Consider the following 25,742-nt stretch of genomic DNA (forward strand, 5'->3'; position numbering starts at 1 on the left):
CCCACATGATCTGTAATCAGTGTGAATAGTTTCCAAGTATATAATTACAATTTTAATGATTCTTTGGAAAGAATGGAACAATATTTCATGTTTTAAAAATTCTAAGATCAGCCTAGAATCGTGGTTCCCACCTATACTCTTAACACTTCAAAGACTGAGGCAGGAGGATTTTGAGTTCAAGGCCAACTTGAGGTATGTAGTGAATCCCTACCTCAAAAAAAAAAAAAACTAAGGTCTGCTAAGGATAATCTCTTAAAGACTATTTAAACCAGTGATTCTCTCATTTGGACTTGTGGCAATATGGCCTAGAGAACATGTTAACACATAAACTGCTGGGCCCCACCCCAGAATTTCTGAATCAGTTGGTCTTGGGTGGGGCTCAAGATCATATAATTCTTGTAAGATCCCAGGTCTTACTGATGTTTCTGATTCATCAGGGATCACACTTTGAGGATAGTGGTTCACAGCCAGCCCAGGCAGGAAAAGTCCGTGAGACTTTTTTTTTTGTCAGTCGTAGAGCTTGAACTCTGGTCCTGGGTACTGTCCCTGAGCTCCTCAGTTCAAGGCAAGCGCTCTACCACTTAAGCCACAGCGCCTCTTCTAGGGATCACACTTTGAGAACAGTTGACCTCACCAAAGATGTTCTCCTAACTCACTTAGGATAAATTTTCAACCAGTAACTTCTGAATGAATTAGAGGCTTAATATAGTATGTAGTTTTTTCCTTCAAATCAAGTTCCTTTTTAAATCTTGACTAAAGAGTTTTGCTTTCTACTTATTCTACGTTCACTTCCTCAAATTATAGTCTGAGACCATCTTGTGGGGGTCAAAAGTATTTTTTGTTAGCGTACATTAGTTATGCAAGTTGGTTTCACTGTGAAATTTCCACATGTAGATGCAGTGTATCCCCTCAACTCACCCCTTTCATCACTCTCCCTTATAAACTCCTCCTCAAAACAAAATTACACCAGGTTTCATTGTTCTATTTTCATATGTCCAAATAAACCATCCTTATTACTCTGTTAGCCCTTCCCCCCAACTACTGGTGCTTACCTCTCCATCTTGAGTCTGTTTGAAAAAATACTTTCATAGGAATACATTATTGCCAGGTGTCAGTGGCTCATGCCTATAATCCTAGATAACCAGGATGCTGAGACCTAGGATTATAGTTCAAAGCCAGCCCAGGCAGGAAAGTCTCCGAGACTCTTATCTCCAGTTGCCCACCAAAAGCTAGAAGTGGAGCTGTGACTTGAGTGGAAGAATGCTAGCCTGGCACACAAAAGCTCAGGGATAGTGCCTACACTCTGAGCTCAAGTCCCAGAACCAGAAGAAAGAACGAAAGAAAGGAAGAAAGAAAAGAAAAACAAGATAGTATTGCATTATTGCCACTTAGGCATGGTGGCACACATCTGTCATCCCAACTATTTGGGAGGCTGGTTTCCCAAGTGTACAGCTCGGTTCTTTAGAAGCTATGTGACATGTGGCAACCTAACTGCCCTCATAGAAGTTGAGAAGCAAATATGAGAATTTAGCTCTCATAGTTCAACCATATTTTACAAAATGAGCTAGAGGTTTAGCTCAGGGGCAGAGCACTTGCCTTGCATGTACAAGGCCCTAAGTTCCATGGTCAGCACATATACACACAATACAAACACATACACACACATACACATACACACGTTTTAATTAAAATGTTATATTGATACATAATAGATTGATAGCCAACTTAGTAACCATCCATTCCAAAGCATTCGGAGTTATAATTCCTAACTCACAAACACTGATAGCCATTGCTGGCAGTGCCCTTGGCTTGAGGAAAGCTCAGGGTCTGTGAGTGGCTTATGGAGTGCCTTAGGATCCATAAGTTGCTGGCAGCACAGGGATGCCATTGAACTTCTGGACTTCACCTGCCTTGAAATAGCTTCTTAAAAGTTTTAGTGCGCATTTGAGAAACCTGGATCCATGTACCCACTTTTCTCTAAAATATAGACTCAAGACAGACCAACTTCTCAAAAACAAAAAGGGCTCCTTTTTTGGCTAATACTGAGACTTGAACTCAGGACCTTGTGCTTGTTTTTTTCACTCACAGCTGACAGTCTACCACTTAAGCCACACCTCCACTCCCAGCTCTTTTTTTTTTTTTTTTTTTTACTGTTTATTTTTTGGCTGGGAATGGAACTCTGGGTCTGGGCACTGTTGCTGAGCTTTTGTGCTCAAGGCTTGTGCTCTACCACTTAAGCCAGCTCCACTTCTGGCTTTTTTTGTAGTTTAGTAGAGCTTAGAGTCTTAGACTTTCCTGCCCAAGCTGGCTTTAAACTGTAATCACCAGATCTCAGCCTCCTGAGTAGCTAGAATTACAGGAGTGAGCTACTAGCACCTGCCTTTTTACTGCTTATTTATTTTATTTGTCTGCCTGGCCTGCTTGAAACTGAGATTCTCAGTAGCTAAATTATAGGTGTGAGCCACTGGTATTCAGCAAGGGTTCCTTAGCTTGAAATAAAAAATTGCCTGGCACTGGTGCCTCATGCCTGTAATCTTAGCTAAGATCTGAGGATCATGGTTCAAAGCCAGCTCAGGAAGGAAAGATAGTGAGACTCTTTATCTCCAAAACAGGCACTGTACCTAAAAGTGGTAGGACACTTACAGAAGAGCTCAGGGACAGCACCCAGGCCCCATGACAAAGAAGAAAAAAGAAGAGGAGGGAAAATTTCTCCTATTCCTAGAATCCAATTTCATTAGATCCCTAAGATAGATAGCAGCTATCTCCTTATGAAAATTTCTCTGACCAAAATTTTCCTCTTGGGAGAAAAGGCTAGTGAAAAAGGCTGGTTCTCTCTGCTGGAAGAAGATCCTAAGAAGGACTCATGAGAAAAGTCTTCCCCAGACTTTTGATCCCCTGATGAGAAATGAGCAGGAGTATTCTGAATCGCAGGATTTCTGGGTGCTCTCTAGTGGCCAGTGACAGTGCACATATACCTCCCAGGTGTCCTTCCAAGAAGACAGTCAGCTAGCCCCCAGTGAGTTGTGAGTTGTGGCCACACCCTTCAGGAATTTTTTTAAAAGGGAAATGGATCGACCATGCTTACTAAGTGAGGAAGAACAAGAGCCATTACTACAAAAGTGTTTAACAGACCCAACAAACAGATAAAAGAATGCTGAGCTGATCTATGTCAGGGTAACGTCTAATTCAAAACTAGTCATTCCAAAATTGTGAAGGGTCACCTCAGGTACATGTTCAAGGAGAAAAAGTCTGGTCACCTTAGAAAAGATACTGCTTGCAGAACACAGCCTACATGATATGCTTCCTATTTCAGAAACAGCATTGGGATTGGAATCAAGATTGAGAGCCCTGTTATTATGAAGCCTTTGTCTAATTTTGATGATTAAAATAATTCACCACAGCCATACATATTAGGTCCTCAGGATTATGTTTTCCTTTGGTTACATTTTCAAGTTCATGGCAGTACTTTGAGTAGATTTTGTGAATGAAAGTCCTGTGTAGCAAAGTAGCAACATCCCATATGTGAAGAAAGCAGCATGAATCCCCCAAGGCCTGAACTCAACGACAGTCGTTCTTCACCTTTGACTCTTCCAGGATTTTTTTACAAGGTGAATCCTCAGCAAAATCTACCCTCAAACCGTATTTGTGCTTCACTTGGCCATGTCCGAGTGGAGCACTTTTTCCAACAGCTTTTTCAAAAGACAACGGCCGTTTCAAGTCAATATTTAAATCTTGATAGGGAACATAGACGGACAAAAGTGGACTTTTCAAACCTAGTAAGTCAAACAAGACTTCAGTCCCAAGAAAGGAAATCTGACCCTGTTATTTGTTGACTTCTACTGTGGCCATGGAGAGGAAGATGGACAGCCAGAACAGAAGACTTCCACAACCTTTAAAGAAGTTGGAAAGCTCTGGAAAAAAAGTGAAGTTTATGAATCACATGAAGCATAATTTGGAACTTGAAAAGCAGAAGAGTGATAACTGGGGAAACCACATTACGTGTGGGATACAGCCATCATCAGTCTCCCATACCCTTCTACCTGTGCTGTCACATGGAACATGTGCGCACACTGCACAGACACTCTGCTCTCTGAAATCTGTGAATCGACATTCACAAGAGATGTTCTTATAGCACACGACGGACAATTACAACCCTGGAGAAAGGCTCTGTGTGTGTCAGGTTTTCAGGTCAACAGTCTTGGCTGGTGTAATAACACATTTAAGCGTGTACAATGCACATACTGGATACTTTTTTTTCTCAGAAATTTCAAAATTACATTACCATACATGTGTCATTTTAATGGGCACTGGCAAAGGGGTGTTTACTAGTTTTTAAATGCCCGCTGCAGTGTTTGACTTTCAAGGAAAAACTAGAGCATGAGAGTCGGTGTTATAAATGTTTAAGAAACCTAGGCAACTAGAAGGTTTTCTTCCTGTGAAACAAGTTATTTAAGTGTCCCTGGATCCTTTTCATGCAAGATAAGGGAAAGTAGCATCCAATACTATGAGCACAAGTGACTTTGAGGGCTGGGAAGGTGGCTTAGTGGTAGAGTGCTTGCCTAGCATGCATGAAGCTCTGGGTTCGATTCCTCAGTACCACATAAATAGAAAAAGCTGGAAGTAGTGCTGTGGTTCAAGGGGTAGAATGCTAGCTTTGAGCCCAAAGAAACTCAGGAACAGTGCCTCGGCCTTAAATTCAAGTCCCAGGACTGGCAAAAACAAAAAACAAGAACAAAACAAACAAGTGACTTTGAACCATCTTCTCCCAGGTCTAAAAGTAAAATTTCAAAATAACTCATTGCTTAATTTTAGTAAACCAAAAGCAAGTATTTTGGTCAAAACTCTCATAGAAACAAAAAATACAAATCACAATCCATTATACTAAAATTATTTGAGTGTTTTTTCTTTGTGGCATTGAAGTTTGAACTTGTGGTCTTATGGTTTGTACCTCCAAAACTTAAGATTTATTTTTAATTATAGAGCCTTCAGTGATTATTGATGCTAAATCTTAGACATCACAATTCTCTGTGGCTCATGCCTGTAATCCTAGCTACTCAGGAGGCTGAGATCTGAGGGTTGCAGTTTAAAGCCAACCCTTGGCATAAAAGCCCGTGAGACTTTTATCTCCAATAAACTGCTCAGAAAACCAGAAGTGGTGTTGTGGCTCAAGTGGTAGAGCACTAGCCTTGAGCTGAAGAGCTGAGTAACAGTGCCCAGGCCCAGAGTTCATCCCACAACTGATCAAAAACAAAATTTTTTAAAGAATTTTCAAAAAAATTAATTTCCCACACATAGTTCAGAGAAGCTCTCTCAATCCCACTTTATTATCAGGTATATTTTCCCCATGCATGCTTGCTCTCTGTCCCTGGCCCCCTTTTCTCTCTCTCTCACTCTCTCTTTGGCCATACCAGTGCTTGAACTAAGGGCCTTATGCTAACTTGGCTTGCTTGCTGGGTCAGCATTCTATTCAGCCCTGCTTTCTTTTTTTTTTTTTTTTTCAGTTGTGGGGCCTAAACTCTGGGGCCTGGGCGCTGGTCCTTCAGCTTTTCAGCTCAAAGCTAGTGCTCTACCACTTGAGCCACAGTGCCACTTCCGGCTTTTCCTGCTTATGTGGTTCTGAGAAATCAAACCCAGGGCCTCATGCATGCGAGGCAAGCACTCTACCACTGAGCCACCTTTCCAGACCTTTCCCACATTTTTAATTAGCATTATTTATACAAGGAAGTTTCATTTTTACATGTCCATATATTCATACAATATACCTTGATGAGAACCCTGTCATTCTCCCTTACTCTTCTTCCTCCTTCCCAAACCAATCTCAACAAGCACTGTTGTTCCATTTTCACACATGCATGTAAAATATTCACCCTTTTTCACCCTCAGTTTGCTTTACCTACTCTCACTAGTGACTACACTCTAGAAACAACCTGTTTTACATTCCCATCATTCAAGTGGGGTGCCTGTGGCTCACTCCTGTAATCCTAGCTACTCAGGAGGCTGAGATCTGAGGATCACGATTCAAAGCCAGCCCAGGCGCTGTGGCTCAAGCAGTAGAGTGCTTGCCTTGAGCTGAAGAGCTGAGGGATAGCGCCCAAGCCCTGAGTTCAAGCCCCACAATCGACAAAAAAAAAAAAAAAAATCCCATCATTCTTTTTTTTTTAGTATATACTATTGTTTTTATTGGTTTTACCATAATACTTAACACATGCATTTATAGTACTTTCATCAGACTGACCCCTCATTAATTTTTCTCTTTCCCAATCCCCACAATCCCTATTTCAGTGACTTCATTTTCCTATTTTCATTTCTAGACACAATGTATTTTAGTATTATTTAAATTCTGGCATTTTTTTCTTTCCTTCCTCCCATACCCTCAAACAGTGTCACAATTACAAACCTGTATTTATCTGTTAAGAGTAACATTCATACCAGGCACTGGTGGCTCATGCCCATAATCCTAGCTATTCAGGAGACTGAGATGTGAGGATCACAGTTCCAAGCCAGCCCAGGCAGGAAAAGCAATGAAATTATTATCTCCAATTAACCACCAGAAAACTGGACGCAGAGCTATGCCTCAAGGTGGTAGGGCACTAGCCTTGAGTGCAGGAACTCTGGGACAGTGATCTGAGTTCAAGCCCCATGACCAACTGCAGCGGGGGCTAGGGAGTGGTAAGGGAAAAGACTAGCATTCACATATGAGAGAAAATACGACCTTTGTTTATCTGAACCTAGCTTGCTTAACATCATCATCTAAAGTTTCCCTTGGATCCATTTCCCTTTAAATGACAAAATTTTATTATTTATGACTGAAGAATACTCCATCGTGTATACGTACCACATTTTCCTGATCACAGTCACTGGGCATACAGCATATGGATTTTTTCTATAGCATGGCTATTGTGAATAGTGTTGTAATGAACACAAGTGTGTATCAGCCTCTTGTATGGTGACACATGTTCCTTTGGATATACGCCTAGTAGGGGTGTTGCTAGATAATATAGTAATTTGATTCTTAGCTTTTTGAGTTGTTCTTCAGGAACTCTGTTTTTGTGTTGATGGCATATACATAGCATTGTTATTTTGTTTTGTTTATAAATACAGCAAATATCTTTTATCAACCCTTGTGAATTTCTTTGTCTTATTCACTGTTCTTTCAGAGAAAATTTATTATCTTATTATTGTTGCCAAAAATATAAAAAAATCAGAATTACAGTAATGAAATGTTTGGTGGAAAACATTGGTAGCTCTCACTTATATGAACAAAAGGTTTTTGGGGTGGTCAGTAATTTTTAAGCGTATAAAATTTTCCTCCCCCAAAAAAGGTCGAGAGCCACTGCTGAGAGTTTTTAAGTGTTAGTTCACTTAGGACTTTACTTAAGAGGTAATTCAGGTTCTTTATCTTGTACCTGTAGGATACAAAGATGTCTTCCAATTTGTGCCTGAATTGTAAAGAAGACAGCATGAACTCCTCAAGCGCGAGGGAGAACCTGCAGATGCAGACCTCCAAAATTCACAGTCTTCTGACCCTAGTGGCAAGACTTCTTACATGTCAGGTGATTTTAAAATATCTGATTCGTTGGGGCTGGGAAGGTGGCTCGGTGGTAGAGCACTTGCCTTGCATGCTCGAGGCCCTGGGTTCAATTCCTCAGCACCACATAAGAAAAAAGCCGGAAGTGGCGCTGTGGCTCAAGTGGTAGAGCGCTAGCCTTGAGCTGAAGAGCTGAGGGACAGCGCCCAGGCCCAGAGTTCAGGCCCCACGACCGGACCCCAAAAAAAAAAAAAAAAATCTGATTCGTTAGGTGGAAGAGTGCTGTACTAAACCTAAAGAGGCTATAAAGTTCGTCAGAATTATACCCTAGAAGTAAAGAAGTGGAAGACAAAAATGCAGATTTCTAAATCAACCAATCCATCTTTCCTTTTGCCTGCTGCTGCTTCTTACGGTTTTCCTTCAACAACTAATTCCCACATACACATTTTATACTACTAGAGACTGAACCCAGAACATTGCACATGCTAGACAAGTGTTCTACCACTTGAGCTACACTTTTAGCCATTTTATATTTTGTCTTTTTTTTTTTTTTTTTTTTTTTTGGTCGGTTGTAGGGTTTGAACTCTGGGCTTGGGCACTGTCCCTGCACTCTTCAGCTCAAGGAGAGCGCTCTACCACTTGAGCTACAACACCACTTCCTGTTTTCTAATGGCTTATTGGAGATAAGATTCTCACCGATTTTCTTGCCCAGGCTGTCTTTGAACCACATCCTCAGATCTCAGCCTCCTGAGTAGCTAGGATTACAGGCGTGAGCCCCCAGCCCCCAGCTATATTTTGTCTTTTTTTTTTTTTTTTTGGTCCAGTCGTGGGACCTGAACTCTGGGCCTGGGTGCTGTCCCTCAGCTCTTCAGCTCAAGGCTAGCGCTCTACCACTTGAGCCACAGTGCCACTTCCAGCTTTTTTTCTTTTTGCTTATGTGGTGCTGAGGAATCGAACCCAGGGCCTCATGCATGCAAGGCAAGCACTCTACCACTGAGCCACCTTCCCAGCCCCTATATTTTGACCTGAACTCTGGGCCTGGGTGCTGTCCCTCAGCTCTTCAGCTCAAGGCTAGCGCTCTACCACTTGAGCCACAGTGCCACTTCCAGCTTTTTTTCTTTTTGCTTATGTGGTGCTGAGGAATCGAACCCAGGGCCTCATGCATGCAAGGCAAGCACTCTACCACTGAGCCACCTTCCCAGCCCCTATATTTTGTCCTTTTTTTAAGATAGGGTTTCACCCCTCCCCTCCCCTCCCCTCCCCTCCCCTCCCCTCCCCTCCCCTCCCCTCCCCTCCCCTTCCCCTTCCCCTTCCCCTCCCCCTCCCCCTCCCCTTCCCCTTCCCCTTCCCCTCCCCTTCCCCTTCCCTTCCCTTTCTTTTTTTGCCACTCCTAGGGCTTGAACTCAGGGTCTGGGCACTGTCCCAGAGTTTATTTTGCTCAAGACTAGCACTCTACCACTTGAGTCACAATGCCACTTCTGGCTTTTTCTGTTTATGTGGAACTGAGGAAATCATGCATGCTAGGCAAGCACTCTGCCACTAAGCCACATTTCCAACCTGTTTTCACTACTTTTGCCTTGACTGGACTAGAACTTCTTATTATTCATATTAATAGGGTTGGGATAAAGTTGCAATGTATGTTTGTAGAATGAAAATGAATATTGGAGCTGAGTGAGCGTGAGAGTGTATATGTGTAATCTTAACACTAGGGAGGTAGGAAAAGATCATGAGTTCCAGGCCAACCTGGACTATATATTGAGATCCTATCTTAAAAAAAAAACCAAATAAACAGAACATTAAAAAGAAAGGGAGGAGGTTAGAAAAAAAAAATAAAAAGGAAGGGAAGAGGCAAAAAAAAATAGGCAAAAAAAAAACAAAAAAAAAACAAAGATCTAATCCTGACTTAGCCATTTCCTGGCTGTGTGTTTTGGCAAATAATTCTCAGTTTGCACACTTAAATAGTGATGATAACTTTGTGCAGCCCCCAAAAGCACTTTATTTGACATTTAACAATGCATGTGAAAGGATATGTGTGTGCTTGACAGGTTTTCACATAATCCTTTCTCTTCCCTTGTATTATTGTACATTTCTTTTATCTTTTTGTAACTGAGCTGAAATTTGGGGCATAGATTTTCCATGTTTCTGATCCAAGGAAAATCCTATGTCTGTGTTTTTTTTTAAATAAAAGTTATCCAACACTATTGTTTGTTGAGTTCCAGAAACCAGGCTAAGTGTTTCATACACAGATCAACAAGTGGTAATCCACAAACCACATAACTTTATTTTTAAAGATCTGAAAGTAAAGCACAAATTCTTTGTTACAACTCCTTCCAACATTTGTTTGCTTAGATTTCTCCTTTATTCAGTCTAACTTACGGGTTATTGCTCCTCCACTAGACTTCTTAATGGTAGTGCCTTGTCAGGTGATAACATACATCAAATTCCAAACAAATGTGATCTGCTTGTCTGTTCTCTAACACACCCACCAGAGGCAGGCGAATTCAAGTTCAGACACATAGGAGTGCTGTAGGTCTAGTATCTCAAGCAGAGAGAAGTATGATTTTATCTCCTTTGGTCTGGCCACTTACTTCAGAAGGGAAATTTGTTTTATTTACCTCTTCTCTTTCCTCCTTTTAATGTCCCAGAAAATCTTTCAATCTGTTTTCTCCAACTATTACCCTTAGGACATCAGCAATCCTGATACTGAACATTTCAAAGACAATAAGAAAGTTAGTGACATAATGCTGCAAAAACTGAAGAACTTTCAGCACAGGAAGAAAGAGTTAGATAAACAGGTACTATATATTTCATTCTAAATTTTTTTAGTGAAAAAACATAGTCAAAGTTGCTCCTCAAATGTGGATTCATTTAAAAAATGTTTTAGGGGGGATCAGATTAGTTTGATTATGCCTCTCATAAAGTAGATCTATCATTCAACATTTGGCTTGTTTTATCATCTGAGAATGTAATGGTAATGGAAGGTCTTATGCATCTACAGAAAAGTTGGAGTGATTATGTTTTCACTAATGGCACTACTTGTTTGTCTTGTTGTTTTATGTGTTTTTTGTATGGTTACTGGGGCTTGAACTCAGGCCTCCAGCTGTCAGTTGGCTTTTTTTGCTCAAGGCTGAACTGTACCACTTGAGCCACTCCTCTACTTTTAGCTTTTTGTTGGTTAATTGGTAAGAGTCACATGGACTTTCTTTCTGGCTTTGAACCTTGGTCCTCAGATCTTAGCCTCCTGAGTAGCTACGATTACATGTGTGAGCTACCAGCACCCAACAACAGTGTTTAGTATTGCTGTAGTGCTTTAAAACTTTGTCATTCATAATGGGAAAATGGAAAAAAAGTGATTTTATTTCTCAGGTGGGAAGAAGTGCAAGAGCATCCATTCCTCGATGTGTTGGTCACGTTTGTATTGCCATGGCCAAATATCTGACATAAACAACTTAAGAGAATTATTTTAGCTCACAATTTTGGATTGCTAAGTCACTTGGCTCTGTGTTTCTGGGCCTATCATGAGGCAGAACATCACAGCGGCCAGAGTATATGGTATATATGGTATAAGAGGTTGTTCACCTCGTGGCAGCTGAAGTGGAGAAGAAAAATATAGAACCAGTCTAGGCAAGATAATGTCCCCCCCTCCAGAACACATCCCCATGACCTTTACCCCAAAACTAGGTCAACCTCCTACATCTCTTTCACTACCTCTCAATAAAGCCATTATATTATGAATCCATCAAATGGGATCAACCCATTCATTAGAGCACTATCTATGTCTGAAGTGTTCTCACAGATACCTCTAGAAGTGTGCTTTACAGATGTCCTAGGCATTTCTCAATCCAATCAAGTTGACAGTGAAGTTTCAATTATCCCTTTTTGATGTGGAAATATAGATATTGAGAAACAAAATTAAGAAAGGAATACATAAATGACAATTTTATGGGGCTAAGGGAATAAAACATTGAAATCTGGACTCTTGGGTCCAGATTCCTAACTGTGAATTTTTCTGAATGGAAAACATGTTGCAGATATCTGGGGAAACCTTGTGTTCTAGTTAATCTTAGGGGAAGGACCAAGAAATATGCCCTGTCACACACAGGAAATGCCCGCCTCCACTTCTCTACAACAGTCTTTCAAATCTAAGTCCAAATGAGGATGTTACAAAAATGCAGTTTCAGACCTTTATATTGTTTGGGTTACTTTCTCTATGTTATTGAAATGCTGACAGACTATATGATACAAAGTTAATAATTTGAAGGGGTATGGAGAAAATGGGAATGAAATGTAAATGATATGATTGACATATCATTAGCTGTGAATTGTATTTTTTTTTTTTTTTGTGCTGGTTCTGGGGCTTGCACTCAAGTCCTGGGCATGGTCCTTAGGTTTTTGATTCAAGGCTATTGTTCTACCACTTGAACCACAACTCCATGTCTGGCTTTTTGGTGGTTAATTGGAGATAAGAGTCTTCTGAATTTTCCTGCCCTATCTGTCTTTGAACTTTGACTCTCATATCTCAGCTTCCTGAGTAGCTAGGATTACAAGTATGAGCCACCTGCATCTAACTACGAATTGTTTTGAATGACAATTTGTATTATTCTTATGTATAGGAAGCTCACCAGTATACAGTTAACCCAATTAATGTTAAATTTTGTAGACCTTGCCTTTCTCCTCTCTACGATGTGAGCTGCAGATTTTGAACCCTAGCCATTGCCTCCTCAGTGGTGGTGGGTCTGGTCAGATGTCTTTATGGTTGTTCTGGATGACTTCTACTAGCTCAGTCAGAACAGTTTCTGTGTGAAGGCAACAGCAGCACAATGGCTTTCTGTGGGTTAGATATTCCAGCTCAGCCTTCCCTTTGTTGCACCAGGGGCATCCCTGCCTCGTGACACACAGCAAGGAGCTCAAAGGCAGACTGTATAACTGGAGGGGAGAACCAGTAGCTATTAATTGCTGAAGCTAAGTTATTTTCTTCTATTTTGAAATATATATTGGAAATATTTCACAATGAAATTTTGTGTTTATTTGTATTTGGAGAGTTTAAATACTTGAACATTAAGATGTATTTTTCAGGTTGGTGGCATGGTTCAAATTATAGAATACCAACCATAAGCAAGGAAGCCCAGTGAGTGAAAGGCCCCTAAAATCAAGTCCTGGTACTGGCAAAAAAAAAGATAAACAGACAGACAGACAGACAGACAGACAGATAGATAGATAGATAGATAGATCGATCGATCAAGCTTGATATCTATCAGCTCTATATCTAGACATATCTAGATATACCGATATCTATCTCACTGTCAAGATAGATGATAGTTATCTAGATATACAGTTTTTCTGGGTGCTGATGGCTCACATCTACAATCCTAGCTACTCAAGAGTCTGAGATCTGAGGACTGTGATTAGAAGTCAGCCTAGGCAGAAAATGCCAGATTGGAGTTGAGGCTCCAGTGGTAGAGTGCCAGCCAAGAGTTGATGGGAGGGGAAGTCAAGAGCATAAAGCTCAGAGTTCAGAGTTCCTGTACCAGCACACGCACGTGTGCACACACACACACATTATTTTTATTATGAAAGGAATGAATAAAAAGTTATTGTACCCACAACCTTGTTATTTTCCTTAAAGTTGAATTTTAAGCTGGGAATGTAGCCCAGGCCTGCAGAAAAGCCTGTAAAACATCATCTTTTAGAGGCCACAGATTGGACTGTGTGTGGTTTGATTTTTTTGGAGGGGGAAGGGGGTCCGGTCGTGGGACCTGAACTCTGGGCCTGGGCGCTGTCCCTCAGCTCTTCAGCTCAAGGCTAGCGCTCTACCACTTGAGCCACAGCGCCACTTCTGGCTTTTTTCTTTTTGCTTATGTGGTGCTGAGGAATGGAACCCAAGGCCTCATGCATGCAAGGCAAGTGCTCTACCACTGAGCCACCTTCCCAGCCCCTGATTTTATCATATATTTTATACAATGTAGTTTTATTTCTTCTCTCCTGAAATTTAAAATTCTTTTGTTTTCTTAGCTACTGAAGCATAACTCTTTTGTTTCTTAGCTACTGAAGCATAAAGACAAAATCTCCATGCTTCGAGAATTAATTGCTAGAGAGACAGCATATCACAAGACTGAGGTGAGTTTAACATTTGCTATACATTGTCTTCAGCGTACAAAAACATAAGTTCAGGTAAATTTGTTGATCTTCTAACTCATAATCTCTTGGATGTTTAAATCAATAAAGTATTATCAAATGTCACAGGTACTAAAAGAACATAAATTTTTTATCTTAGGGCGCAGACATTGATTCAAATGAAGCTAATGATTCTAGAGATACATCTTTCTTATTGACAGCCAAACTGGATAAGTACCACAATCTAAATGAGGAGCTTGACTTCTTGGTAAGAAAGACCTCTTCATGTCCTGCTATCATTTTTATATCCAACACCATTATATTAGCAAGTTTAATACATTATCAGCCTTCAGGAAGTGTGCTTGTTAAGATAGCCATATGCTGGTGTTGTAGCAGGACTATTTACTAACCGAAGTAGAGAAATGATTATTTTCTTTCTTTTTTTTTTTTTGCCAGTCCTGGGGCTTGAACTCAGGGCCTGGGTACTGTCCCTGAGCTTCTATTGCTCAACGCTAACACTCTACCGCTTGAGCCACAGTATAACTTCTGGCTTTTTCTGCTTATGTAGTACTGAAGAATCAAACCAAGGGCTTTATGCATGCTAGGCAAGCACTCTACCACTAAGTCAAATACCCAGCCCCTATTTTTGTGATTTGAAATTTTTCTTGTGTGTGTACCAATACTGGGGCTTGAACTAAAGGCCTGGATACTTGTCCCTCAGCTTTTTCAGTCAAGCTTGTACACTTGAGCCACAGCTCTATGTCACATGTTATAAATTTTTAAATCTTGTCTATTTAGACTATTGTGTCTGCTTTCTAGTTAGACTATTGTGTCTTTCAAAATGCAGAAACTAGGGCTGGGAAGGTGGCTCAGTGGTAGAGCGCTTGTCTTGCATGCCTGAGGCCCTGGGTTCGATTCCTCAGCACCATATAAGCAAAAAGAAAAAAGCTGGAAGTGGCGCTGTGGCTCAAGTGGTAGAGCACTAGCCTTGAGCTGAAGAGCTGAGGGACAGTGCCCAGGCCCACAGTTCAGGCCCCAGGACCGGACCCCCCCCCCCAAAAAAAATGCAGAAACTAGCAGGATACTGGTGGCTCATGCCCATAATCCTAGCTACTCAGGAGGCAGAGACCTGAGGATCACAATTCAAATCTAGTGTAGGTAGTAAAATCTATGAGACTCTTATCTCCAATTAACCACCAAAAAGCTGGAAGTAGAGGTATGGCTCACGTGGTAGAGTACCAGCCTTGAGTGAAAAAGCTAAGGGGTAGTGCCCAGCAAGCCTAGGGCTCTGTGTTCAACCCCAGTACTAAAGAAAAAAAAAAAGTTACTGTGCTGAAGCTGGAGTAAAGCTTATGCTTAATGAATATAAAGCCCTAGGTTCAATACCTGGCACCAGAAAGAAAATATAAAAATTACATTCATTTTAGTAGATGTGATTGTAGTAGTAGTATGCTTTCAAAAGCCCTTATTTGTTAGTGGTGTATGTCAAAAAATACTTACAAGTGAATTAATATGATAAGGTTTGTTTAAAGTACTCCAGGAAGACAAAAAAAAATGGCGCTGCAGAGAGATAAAAGATAAAACTGGGGACTGGAGAGAGATAAAAAGCATAAAAGACATAGCATACATCTAAACCCTTATTCTTACTTTATACTTCTATTCAACATATTCCTGCATCTCTTAATAGTTATAATTTAATAGGATTTTGTTGTTGTTTTAGCCCATGTGCACATGCTTTGCTTCCAAAGCTCTGAGCTCTTGCTCTTTCTCAAAACTGGTACATTAACACTCTAACCACACCTCCACTTCTCACTTTTTGCTGGTTAATTAGAGATAAGAGTCTCAGGGACTTTCCTTCCCAGCTAGTTTTGAAATATGATCCCTCAGATCTCAGCCACCTGAGTAGTTAGAATTACAGGAATGAGCCATTGCCCTTTTGCCTCTCATTTACAGGTGCCTTATATTTTCAAAGATTAAAATTATCATAGAATAAATACTATCCACTATGGGTAGATTCCAGATCAAGACAAAGTATTGAAACCCACAGATTACATATTCAGGGTCTAGAATCCACAGATTCTTCTTCTTTCTTCACTTTAATTTGTCCTCAAATCTGAATCCCCTTCTTCCTTCACTGAGCTACAGGGAATGAGTTAGTGGGGGAAAGATAAGAAAAAAAGATTGTCCATCAGAGTTGAGACCCTTAATTGCCAAATTCAAGCACAAGGACCAGGCAGGTATTATGTGGAAATCTAGACAAAATGCCTCAAGAAATAGTTATTAAATAGGAGGTTGGGATCACTGGACTGAGCTGCCAAACAGTATCTATGAAATCTGAGATTGAGGACCAAGTGAATGAGTGAGTGCTGTCTCTCACCTGACTTCCTGTGTGTTGACTCACAGTGCTATTTCCTGCTGTGTAAGGTCAAGTGCATGTCAGTTCACTCTACTAACCCACAATTTCTCTTCCTTTATTCAATGCTGCTTTCTGTTGTGGAGGCCTTGATGGTTTCCCTTTCCCTAGCATCCATCCCTGATGAGACATCAAGGAAAAGACACCGTCTTAAGAAGAGAAATCACATAATCACATAGCCATGTTCAAGGTTATCTAGTAATATCTTCCATTGCAAAAGAAAAATGTTGCCACTCTCCTATCAATTCTTGCATAAATATTACTTTACTTTAATAAAGTACTCTTTGGCATACTTTCATGTGATGTTTTATAGCCTCTATCTTCCAAATTTTTCTGTCTTGAAATTTTTTTTAAGTTTTAAAATGAGCTCTTAATGAAAAGACAAGCCACAGACTAGAAGAACATTTTTGCAAATCACAGATCTGATAAAGCACTTGTATGTAGAATATATTTTTAACGAACTCTAAAACTCAGTATTGAGAAAAAAATACTTGGGGAAAATAGACACAAAGGTGGGGGGGCAGGAGGCTTGCAGTTCAATGCCTGAAAAGAACATGAGACTCCAGCTTCAGTTAATCAACAAAATACCCGAGTCTAGGTGTGGCTCAAGCATTAGAACTCTAGCTTTAAACGAGCACGTAAACTCAAAGCCCTCAAGTGCCAATACTGGAAGGAAAGAAGGAGAGATAGACAGAAAAAAGAAAGAGACACAGAGACAGAGAGCAAGGAAGAAAGGAAGGAAGGAAGGAAGGAAGAAAGGAGGGAGGGAAGGAAGGAGGGAGGGAGGAAAGGGAGGGAAGGAGAGGAGAAAGGGAGAAAGGAAGGGAGGAAGGAAGGAAGGAAGGAAGGAAGGGAAGGAAAGAAGGAAGGGAGGGAAGGAGGGAGGAGAGGGAAGGGAGGGAAGGAGGGGGGAAAGGAAGGAAAAGGAGGGAGGGAGGGAAGGGAGAAAGAGAGAAGAAGGGAGGGAGGGAGGAAGAGAAAGAGAGGGTGAGAGGGAGGGAGGGAAGAAGAGAGAGGGAAGAGAAAGGAGAGAAAAGGGGAGAGAAAGGGAAAAAAGAGAAAAAGATTTGAATAGACACATTACAAAGTAGATACATGGATGGCAGCTTTTTTTTTTTTTTTTTTTTTTTTTTTGGGGTCCGGTCATGGGGCCTGAACTCTGGGCCTGGGCACTGTCCCTCAGCTCTTCAGCTCAAGGCTAGCGCTCTACCTCTTGAGCCACAGCGCCATTTCCGGCTTTTTTCTTTTTGCTTATGTGGTGCTGAGGAATGAAATCCAGGGCTTCATGCATGCAAGGCAAGTGCTCTACCACTGAGCCACCTTCCCAGCCCTGGATGGCAGTTTTTTATGTGAAAATATCCTCAACAATATTATGTTCAAATTAGTGAATAACAGTAAAAAAAAAAATCACATACCTAAAATTAAAGATTGACCATACCATAAGTTGGAGAGAATGTGGAGCAATTACAACTCTCATACATTGCTGGAATGACGTAAAATGATACAACCACTTTGGAAAATATTTTGACATTTTCTTTAAATAGTAAACATATACTTTTATCATTATACTTCTAGGTACTTACCCAAGAGAAATCTCTGTTCATACAGAGATATATATGTGAAGGCTCACATATACGTAAAAGCCCACAACTGAAAGCAATCCAAATGTCCAACTATGATTGAATGGATTAAAAAAAAAGCATTATAAGCCAGTCTGAGATCTGAGAATCACAGTTCAAAGCCAGCCCAGACAAGAAAGTCCATGAGACTCTTATCTCCAATTAACCACCAGAAAACCAGAAGTGGCACTGTGGATCAAGTGGTAGAGTGTTCATATTGAGCTGAAGAGCTCAAGGACAGCGCCCAGGCCCAGAGTTCAAGCCCCACAACTGACAAAAAAAAAAAAAAAAATCAGATCCGTACAACGAAATACTATTTAGCAATGAAAATTTACATGCAAGACAAATGAGTTTCAAAATAATTGTGTGCATTGAAATGAACTAGACAAAAAAGGCATGAGTGCTATTTGATTTCATTATATAAAATTCTTGAAAATACAAAATAATCCATAGTCAGGGAACACAGGTCAATGGTTGCCTGAGGCTGGTAGTGTGGAAGTAAGAGACAGCAGGGGGCAGGCAGGCAAACTTAGGTGGTAGAGGTGGAAGTGCTACATACATTCATTAGTTTGATTATAGTGATATTACATAGGGAAAAACTTAACACTTAGAAAGTTGAGGCAGGAAGACCAGGAGGAGTTGGATACAGGGTGATTCTAGAATGAAACAGAAACAAAACTTGACCAACGTGCACATTTTAAATATATGCTATTATGTATGTATGTCTATATGTATGCTATTATATATCTATGTCAATTATAATCTTAAATTGGTTACATTTTACACTCTAACAGAAATATAAAAAATTTTAGTCCTCTTTTTTTTGGGGGGGGGGGTCTGGTCATGGGGCCTGAACTCTGGGCCTGGGCACTGTCCCTCAGTTCTTCAGCTCAAGGCTAGTGCTCTACCACTTGAGCCACAGCGCCACTTCCGACTTTTTTCTTTATGTGGTGCTGAGGAATTGAATCCAGGGCCTCATGCATGCAAGGCAAGTACTCTACCACTGAGCAACCTTCCCAGCCCTTTAGTCCTTTTTTATTGTAAGCTAAACTGGCTTTTGCAGAGCTATTGCTTTGTCTCTAAAATTTGTATTATCCTATAAGAAATATTTTGCTATTGTTTCTTTCATCTGAAGTTAGCAAATTAAAAAAAATCCAATCTGTAAAATTGTTACTACTCTGATCTTGAAAGTCATTCATTCAAAACATGCCATGAAGTTTACAATAAAAATAGAAAGATTTTCATTCTGCTTTATTAGAATGTGTGAACTCGCTATTCCAAGATAAAACTAGGAGAGGCAATAACATGGAATAGAAAAAGGCCTACACTGATGGATAACAAATATGGATTCTAGTGTTTTCCACTTCTAGACACATCCTTTCAAATTCTCTCTACTTTGCTACCATCTGTTAAAATGAGATAATAATATCTATATTACCTACTTTAAATGATGTATGCAATCAATGTATGTAACCATCAAAGCAGTAGGGACACTGATGTGATATTTTCCTCATTAATTAAATAAGAAAAAAGGCCAGATGTGATAGGGAACACCTGCAGTCCTAGCACTTGGGATACTGAAGCAGGAGGATCCTGAGCCAGTTTGAGATACATAATTGTGGTCCTGTCTAAAAACAAAAACAAATCGAGCTAAATTGGGCATCAATGCCTCATACCTGTAATCTTAGCTACTCAGGGGGCTGAGATCTGAGGATTGAGGATCAAAGCTAGCTTCTGCAGATAAATCCAAGGGACTCTTAGAACCAATTAAGCAGCAAAAGTCAAAAGTGGATGTTTTGCTCAAGTGGTAGAGTGCCAGTCTTCAAAAAAGCCATGTAAGGGCTGGGAATATGGCTTAGTGGTCAGTGTTTGCTTAGCATGCGTGAAGCCCTGGGTTCCACTGCTCAGTACCACATAAATAAAAAAAAAAGCCAGAAGTGGTTCTGTGGCTCAAGTGATAGAGTGCCAACCTTGAGCAAATGAAGCTCAGGGAGAGTGCTAGGCCCTGAGCTCAAGCCATAGGACTAGCCAAAAAAAAAAAAGTGGAAAAGTTTTGCTGGGCAGGTGCGGGTGGCTACACCTATAATCCTAGCTACTCAGGAGATCTAAGGATCATGGTTCAAAGCCAGCCCAAGCAGGAAAGTATGTGGACTCTAATCTCCAGTTAACCACCAGAAAACTGGACGTGGCACTATGGCTCAAGTGGTAGAGTGCTTGCCTTGAGCAAGAGCTCAGGGTCAGTGCCTAGGCCCAGAGTTCGAGCCCCACCACCAAAAAAACCCAAAAAGCCAAGTAAGAACAGTAGGCCCTGCTCCAGTAATGGTAAACAAATAAAATAAACCTATCTTTTTTTTTATTTTTTTTTTGTCTGGTTCTGAGGCTTGCACACTTGGCCTGGACATTGTCCCTGAGCTGTTTTGCTCAAGGCTAGTGCTTTACCACTTGAGCCACAGCTCCATTTCTTCTTTTTTTTTTGTCAGTCATGGGGCTTGAACTCTGGGCCTGGGCACTGTCCCTCAGCTCTTCAGCTCAAGGCTAGCACTCTACCACTTGAGCCACAGCATCACTTCCGGCTTTTTTCTGCTTATGTGGTGCTGAGGAATGGAACCCAGGGCCTCATGCATGAGAGGCAAGCACTCTACCACTGAACCACCTTCCCAGCCCCTCCACTTCTTCTTTTTTGATGGTTTATTGAAGAGTCTCATGAACTTTCCTGTCCAGGTTGGCTTCAAACTGCAATTCTCAGATATCAGCTTCCTGAGTAGCTAAGGCTTCAGGTGTGAGCCACCAAGGCCCAGTTTAAACAAATATATCTTACCTGGTGATGGATGTCATAAAGCATTTTATCTGCTCAATCATTATTGGGGCTGAAGATGGGAGAAAAACCCCATAAGGACTGGGCATGTACAGCTCAATAATAGAACATGATCCTGGGTTCAATCCCCCATACACACACATGAAAAAAAATGGAGAAAGAAAACCCTATGAATTTTGCAGCAAATTTGTTTCACCATTGTGTAAAGCAAATACTCATTTATACATGAATATATTTCAAACTTTAGGAAACTGAAGGACATCCTTAAAATGGTTATTAAGTGGGAAAGTCTATGTAAGTTTTTCCTCTATAATTGCTTTGAAAAATTAAGATAGCTCCTCAGGGGAACTTGTGAGTAGCTTTCCTGATAAATAATCCTATATGCCATCTTTAAAAGGGCATATTCTGAGGATTTAGTGATGCTGGGAAAATGCCCTGCCACTGAGCTATATCTCCAGCCTATGAACACAACTTTTAATTTTTAATGTTTTTTCCTGAAAAAAATACCATAGGTAAGAACATGAAATATATTAGGCCAGACTTAAAAGGAAAAAAGAACTGGAAGCCATTTATTCAGGGCTGAGAATGTCTCTTGACCTACATATGTGTCTTGCTTTACTTCAAATAGAATCAAATGTGTGTATACATTGTCTATACAAAGAAAGTTGTAAAGATTGGACCTAATAGGTGTTATTTTCAAAGCAGTTTCATAGTATAAAAATACGATGTAAAACTCTAGAATAACTTGTGCTCATCTGTTTATGTACAGTCCAACGAGGATCTGATTCACAGCATCCCATTAGTCACCAGTGTACAACAGTGTAAGAGAATTTTGGAATAAAGTATAGATAGATCACTGTCTTCATTTGTTCTTAACACCCATATATAGGTTGTATGATTGTTCCAGGTTAGTGTTTTCACTGATTTTTCTCCATAGATCACAAAATTGGGAGGCCTCCTAGAGTCAAAAGAAGACCACTATAGCAGACTCATTGAAGAGAATGCCAAGTATCGAAGACATGTAGGCAACCTAATAAATAAGGTACAAATTTCCTTACTTGCCTGTTGACTTGGAGCTACAGAAAAAAAAAGAGAAAGTGTGAAAATACATGACAATTCTCCTCTTCTGGGGAAGGCTAGGATAAGCATAAAGAATTCCTTCATTTTTGTGCATCTACAATGCCTAAAAATCAGTTCAATGAGCTAGGGGACATAATGTTTTTTTCTTTAAAATTCACACGTAATTATTTCCTCAAAACCTCCTTTCCTCTTTCCTGTACCATCACATTGATCAAACTCTGTTCACCCATACAAGTGAAGAAAAGCAATGCTAACTTACCCAAAGAAAACTAGGTTAGATTGCACCAAAATGACTACACTCAAATCTCTTCTCAACTGACACCATTGTCTTTCCTGTGGCAGAATTGTTGGAACATGGTACGCCAAATGTTGTTTGGAGCACAATGAAGTCCTATAAGAACTTCTAGTAAAGGAAGGCATTTTTTTCAACTGCACACTTACATCTGAAAGAAATGAAAGTAATCAATCAGGATACATGAAGAACATATTATCTCTTCTCAATAGTCTTAAGTCTTCCTATATTCAAGAAGGGTTTATGCTTGTGTTGTCACAGTGTTTGATCAAATTTTTAAAAAATTGCCTGTTGAAATGATTCCACAAAGCTGGCCACTGGTGGTTCATTTCTGTAATCCTAACTTCTCAGGATCTGAGGATCAAGGTTCAAAGCCATCCCAGACAGAACTACCAAAAAAAAGCCAGAAGTATAGCTCTGATTCAAGTGACAGAGCACTAGCTTTCAGCAAAAAAGCCTCAGAGACAGTGCTCAGGTTCTGAGTTCAAACTCCAGGACTAACACGCATGCATGATGCATCAATGAGATACATCATGAGATACACCAGTGAGACAGATAAATGTGCTATAGCCACATTTATGTTCCTCCGTTGGATTTTGTGATGGTGTGTAAAATATCCCCTTAGCCTTGTAGCTGGCTAGCCAGGAGGCTTTGTGTATATCCATGCCTTTGGCTGTAGGCAATCCAAGTCATAGTATTATGATTTATTTCCTTCCTTCCTTCCTTCCTTCCTTCCTTCCTTCCTTCCTTCCTTCCTTCCTTCCTTCCTTTCTTTCCTTCTTTCTTTCTTTCCTTTCTTTCTTTCTTTCTTTTCTTTTTTGTCTGTCATGGGGCCCAAACTCTGGGCCTGGGCACCATCCCTCAACTCTTCAGCTCAAGGCTAGCACCCTTCCACTTGAGCCACAGCTGCACTTCCAGCTTTTTCTGCTTATGTGGTGCTGAGGAATTGAACCCAGGGCCTCATGCATGCAAAGAAAGCACTCTATCACTGAACCACTTTCCCAGCCCTAGTATTATGATTTCACTTTCATGACATTATTGTCAACTTAGGGTTCTAGTTTACTGATTTTGTGTGTGTGTGCCAGTCCTGAGCTTGAACTCAGGACTTGGATGCTTTCCCTAGGCTTTTTGAGTCAAGGATAGCTTCTATCTACCACTTGAGCCAGAGCTCCACTTCTGGCTTTTTTTTTTTTTTTTGGTAGTTAATTGGAGATAAGTATCTCACAGACTGTCTTGCCCAGCCTGTTATAAACTGCTCTCCTCATATCTCAGCCTCCAGAGTAGCTAGCATTAGCTACTCTGGTAGCATGAATCACCAATGCCCATCCTAGTTTACTTTTTAAAAATGGCATCAACTTTAGGCAGATGCTAGTGGCTCACATCTGAGATATGAGGATCCTGATTTGAAGCCAGCTCGGGCAGAAAAGTCCTCAGACTCTTAATTCCAATTAACCAGCAAAAAGCTGGAAGTGGAGGTGTGGCTCAAGTGGTAGAGCCATCAGCCTTAAGTGAAAAAGCTAAACAAGAGTGTCAAGCAGGGGCTGAGAAGGTGGCTCAGTGGTAGAGTGCTTGCCTTGCATGCATGAGGCCCTGGGTTCCATTCCTCAGCACCACATAAGCAGAAAAAGCTGGAAGTGGTGCTGTGGCTCAAGTGGTAGAGCACTAGCCTTGAGCTGAAGAGCTGAGGGACAGCGCCCAGGCCCAGAGTTCAGACACCACGACTGGCAAAAAAAAAAAAAAAGTGTCAAGCATGCACACGTGCACATGTGCGCGTCACTCTAATTTTGAGCAACTAGATTACATTCCTCAGTTGACACACCACTGTGTGGAAGATCACTGGATCACAGTTGATGTACTAGTGTTGTCATTCGTTGGTACTTTTGCTGCGTAATGAACAGGCATGTCATGCTATTCATTTTCCTGATCTTTAAATACAAGGAGGATGCTTTTTTATCTGTTGTACAATTTTTATTGATTATAGTTAAATAATTGAACTTCAACTTGTAAAGATTTTAAAAAACACAAAAGAACAAGTCCAGTAAAGATACCAGAATTTATCAAGGGATAATCTGTTTGGCTTGTGTTGTTCAAGGTAACATCATATGAAGAAATTATCAAATGTGCTGACCAAAGACTAGAGATATCCCATTCTCAGATTGCACAGTAAGTTGCTAAAATTTGATTTTATAAACATGTACTACTATTTCATTCACTGGATTCTATATTCTTTTTCTCTAACTCTTAGAAAGAGGAAAAACTTGGAATATGCTCTTTAGAATGATTTGAATTCTGGTTTCAGGGACATGATGCATATTTGGCTCAGGAAAACTATTTTGTTATTTCTTTAAAGCAGACTTACAACAACAGGGAGTTGCGGGGGGGGGGGGGGGGGAGGAGGGATGAACGGGCCTGGGGCTTAAACTCAGGTTTGGGTGCTGTCCCTGAACTTTCTTGTTCAAAGCTGGCACTAAACCACTTTATATAACTCCACTTCCTGATTTTTGAAGATTAACTGGAGATAGGAGTCTCAGAGGCTTTTTTGTCTGGGTTGGTTTCAAACTGCAATCCTCATATCTCAGCCTCCTGAGTAGCTAGGATTACAGGCATGAGCCACCAGCACTCAGTTTAGAGAAAGTATTTTGAAGATGAGACAGGAAATGTCAGAGAGATACGCAGTGGGGAAGCTGGGCTCTTAGTGGCACAAATCTGTAATCTTAGCATTTTAGACATTGAGGCAGGGGGATCACAAGGTCAAGGCCAACTTGGATTACATAATTAGACCTTGTCTCAAAAACCAAAGGTAGCTGGGAGCCAGTGGCTCATACCTGTAATCCTAGCTACTCAGGAGGCTGAGATCTGAGGATTGTACCTCAAAGCCAGCCTGAGCAGAAAAGTCTGAGAGACTCTTATCTCCAATCAATCACCAGAAAATTGCAAGTGGTGTAGTAGCTCAAGTGGTAGATCACTTGCCTTGAGCTGAAGAGTTCAGGGACAGCGCCAAGGCCCAGAGTTCAAGCCCCACGATCAAAACAAAACAAAAAGACCAAAGGTAAATGCTGTGGTCATGGCTCAAGTGATAGAATAAGCATGAGGTTCTGAGTTCAAAAATCCAAGTAACACCAAAAAAATAAAATAAAACCCAAAACATATCAAACGAAAACCCAAGGCCTGAGAGTATATAGCTCAGAGATAGAATGTTTGCCTAGCATTTTAAAAGCTCTGAGATCCATCTCCAAAACTGCCACCAAAAAATGCATTTTCATAATTCAGACTATTCTTCATTAATGTAGCTGAGCTAGTCAATTTCTAGACTACTTAATAGAGCTGAATACTGTAACCAGATTTTCATTGTCAAGGAATTAGCAAGAAACATCCAAAATGTTTAGAGAGTATGATCACGATATTGAAGTAAAATTAGTTTTCATTGCTTACAGCTATATAGAAGCCAGACGTGGTGGGACAAGCACGTGGGCAACTGAGGTAGAAGGATGTCAAGTTTGTGCTACATATGTGTTTGCAGCCAGCATAATGAAGCCAACATAATGAGACTCTGTCTCAAAAAAAGATAGCTGCTAGATGCTGATGGCTCATGCCTATAATCCTAGCTAATCAGGAGGCTGAGATCTGAGGATCACTATTCAAAGCCAGCCTGGGCAATTAAGTCCATTATCTTCAGTTAACTACCTGAAAACTGGAAGTGGCACGTGGCTCAAAGTGATAGAATGCTAGCCTTGAAAAAAAAGTTTAGGGCTGGGAAGGTGGCTCAGTGGTGGAGCGCTTGCCTTGCATGCCTGAGGCCCTGGGTTCAATTCCTCAGCACCACATAAGCAAAAAGAAAAAAGCCGGAAGTGGCGCTGTGGCTCAAGTGGTAGAGTGCTAGC

The 25,742-nt window shown here is 40.7% G+C and overlaps 1 protein-coding gene across 1 annotated transcript in view; it reads left to right on the forward strand.

Annotated features, from left to right (window-relative positions):
* The window catches only part of Cage1 (cancer antigen 1), a 52,094-nt gene that overhangs the window by 17,647 nt on the left and 8,705 nt on the right, over nt 1-25,742 (forward strand). Inside the window, exons 6-11 of the mRNA XM_042687138.1 lie at nt 7,413-7,553; nt 10,213-10,323; nt 13,571-13,645; nt 13,803-13,910; nt 21,427-21,531; nt 23,954-24,024. Of these exons, the coding sequence (XP_042543072.1) occupies nt 7,413-7,553; nt 10,213-10,323; nt 13,571-13,645; nt 13,803-13,910; nt 21,427-21,531; nt 23,954-24,024 (611 nt within the window). The remainder of the gene's footprint in view (nt 1-7,412; nt 7,554-10,212; nt 10,324-13,570; nt 13,646-13,802; nt 13,911-21,426; nt 21,532-23,953; nt 24,025-25,742) is intronic.

This window comes from Dipodomys spectabilis, unplaced genomic scaffold, assembly GCF_019054845.1.
Source record: "Dipodomys spectabilis isolate Male_0828 unplaced genomic scaffold, ASM1905484v1 ptg000104l, whole genome shotgun sequence".
NCBI lineage: Eukaryota > Metazoa > Chordata > Mammalia > Rodentia > Heteromyidae > Dipodomys > Dipodomys spectabilis.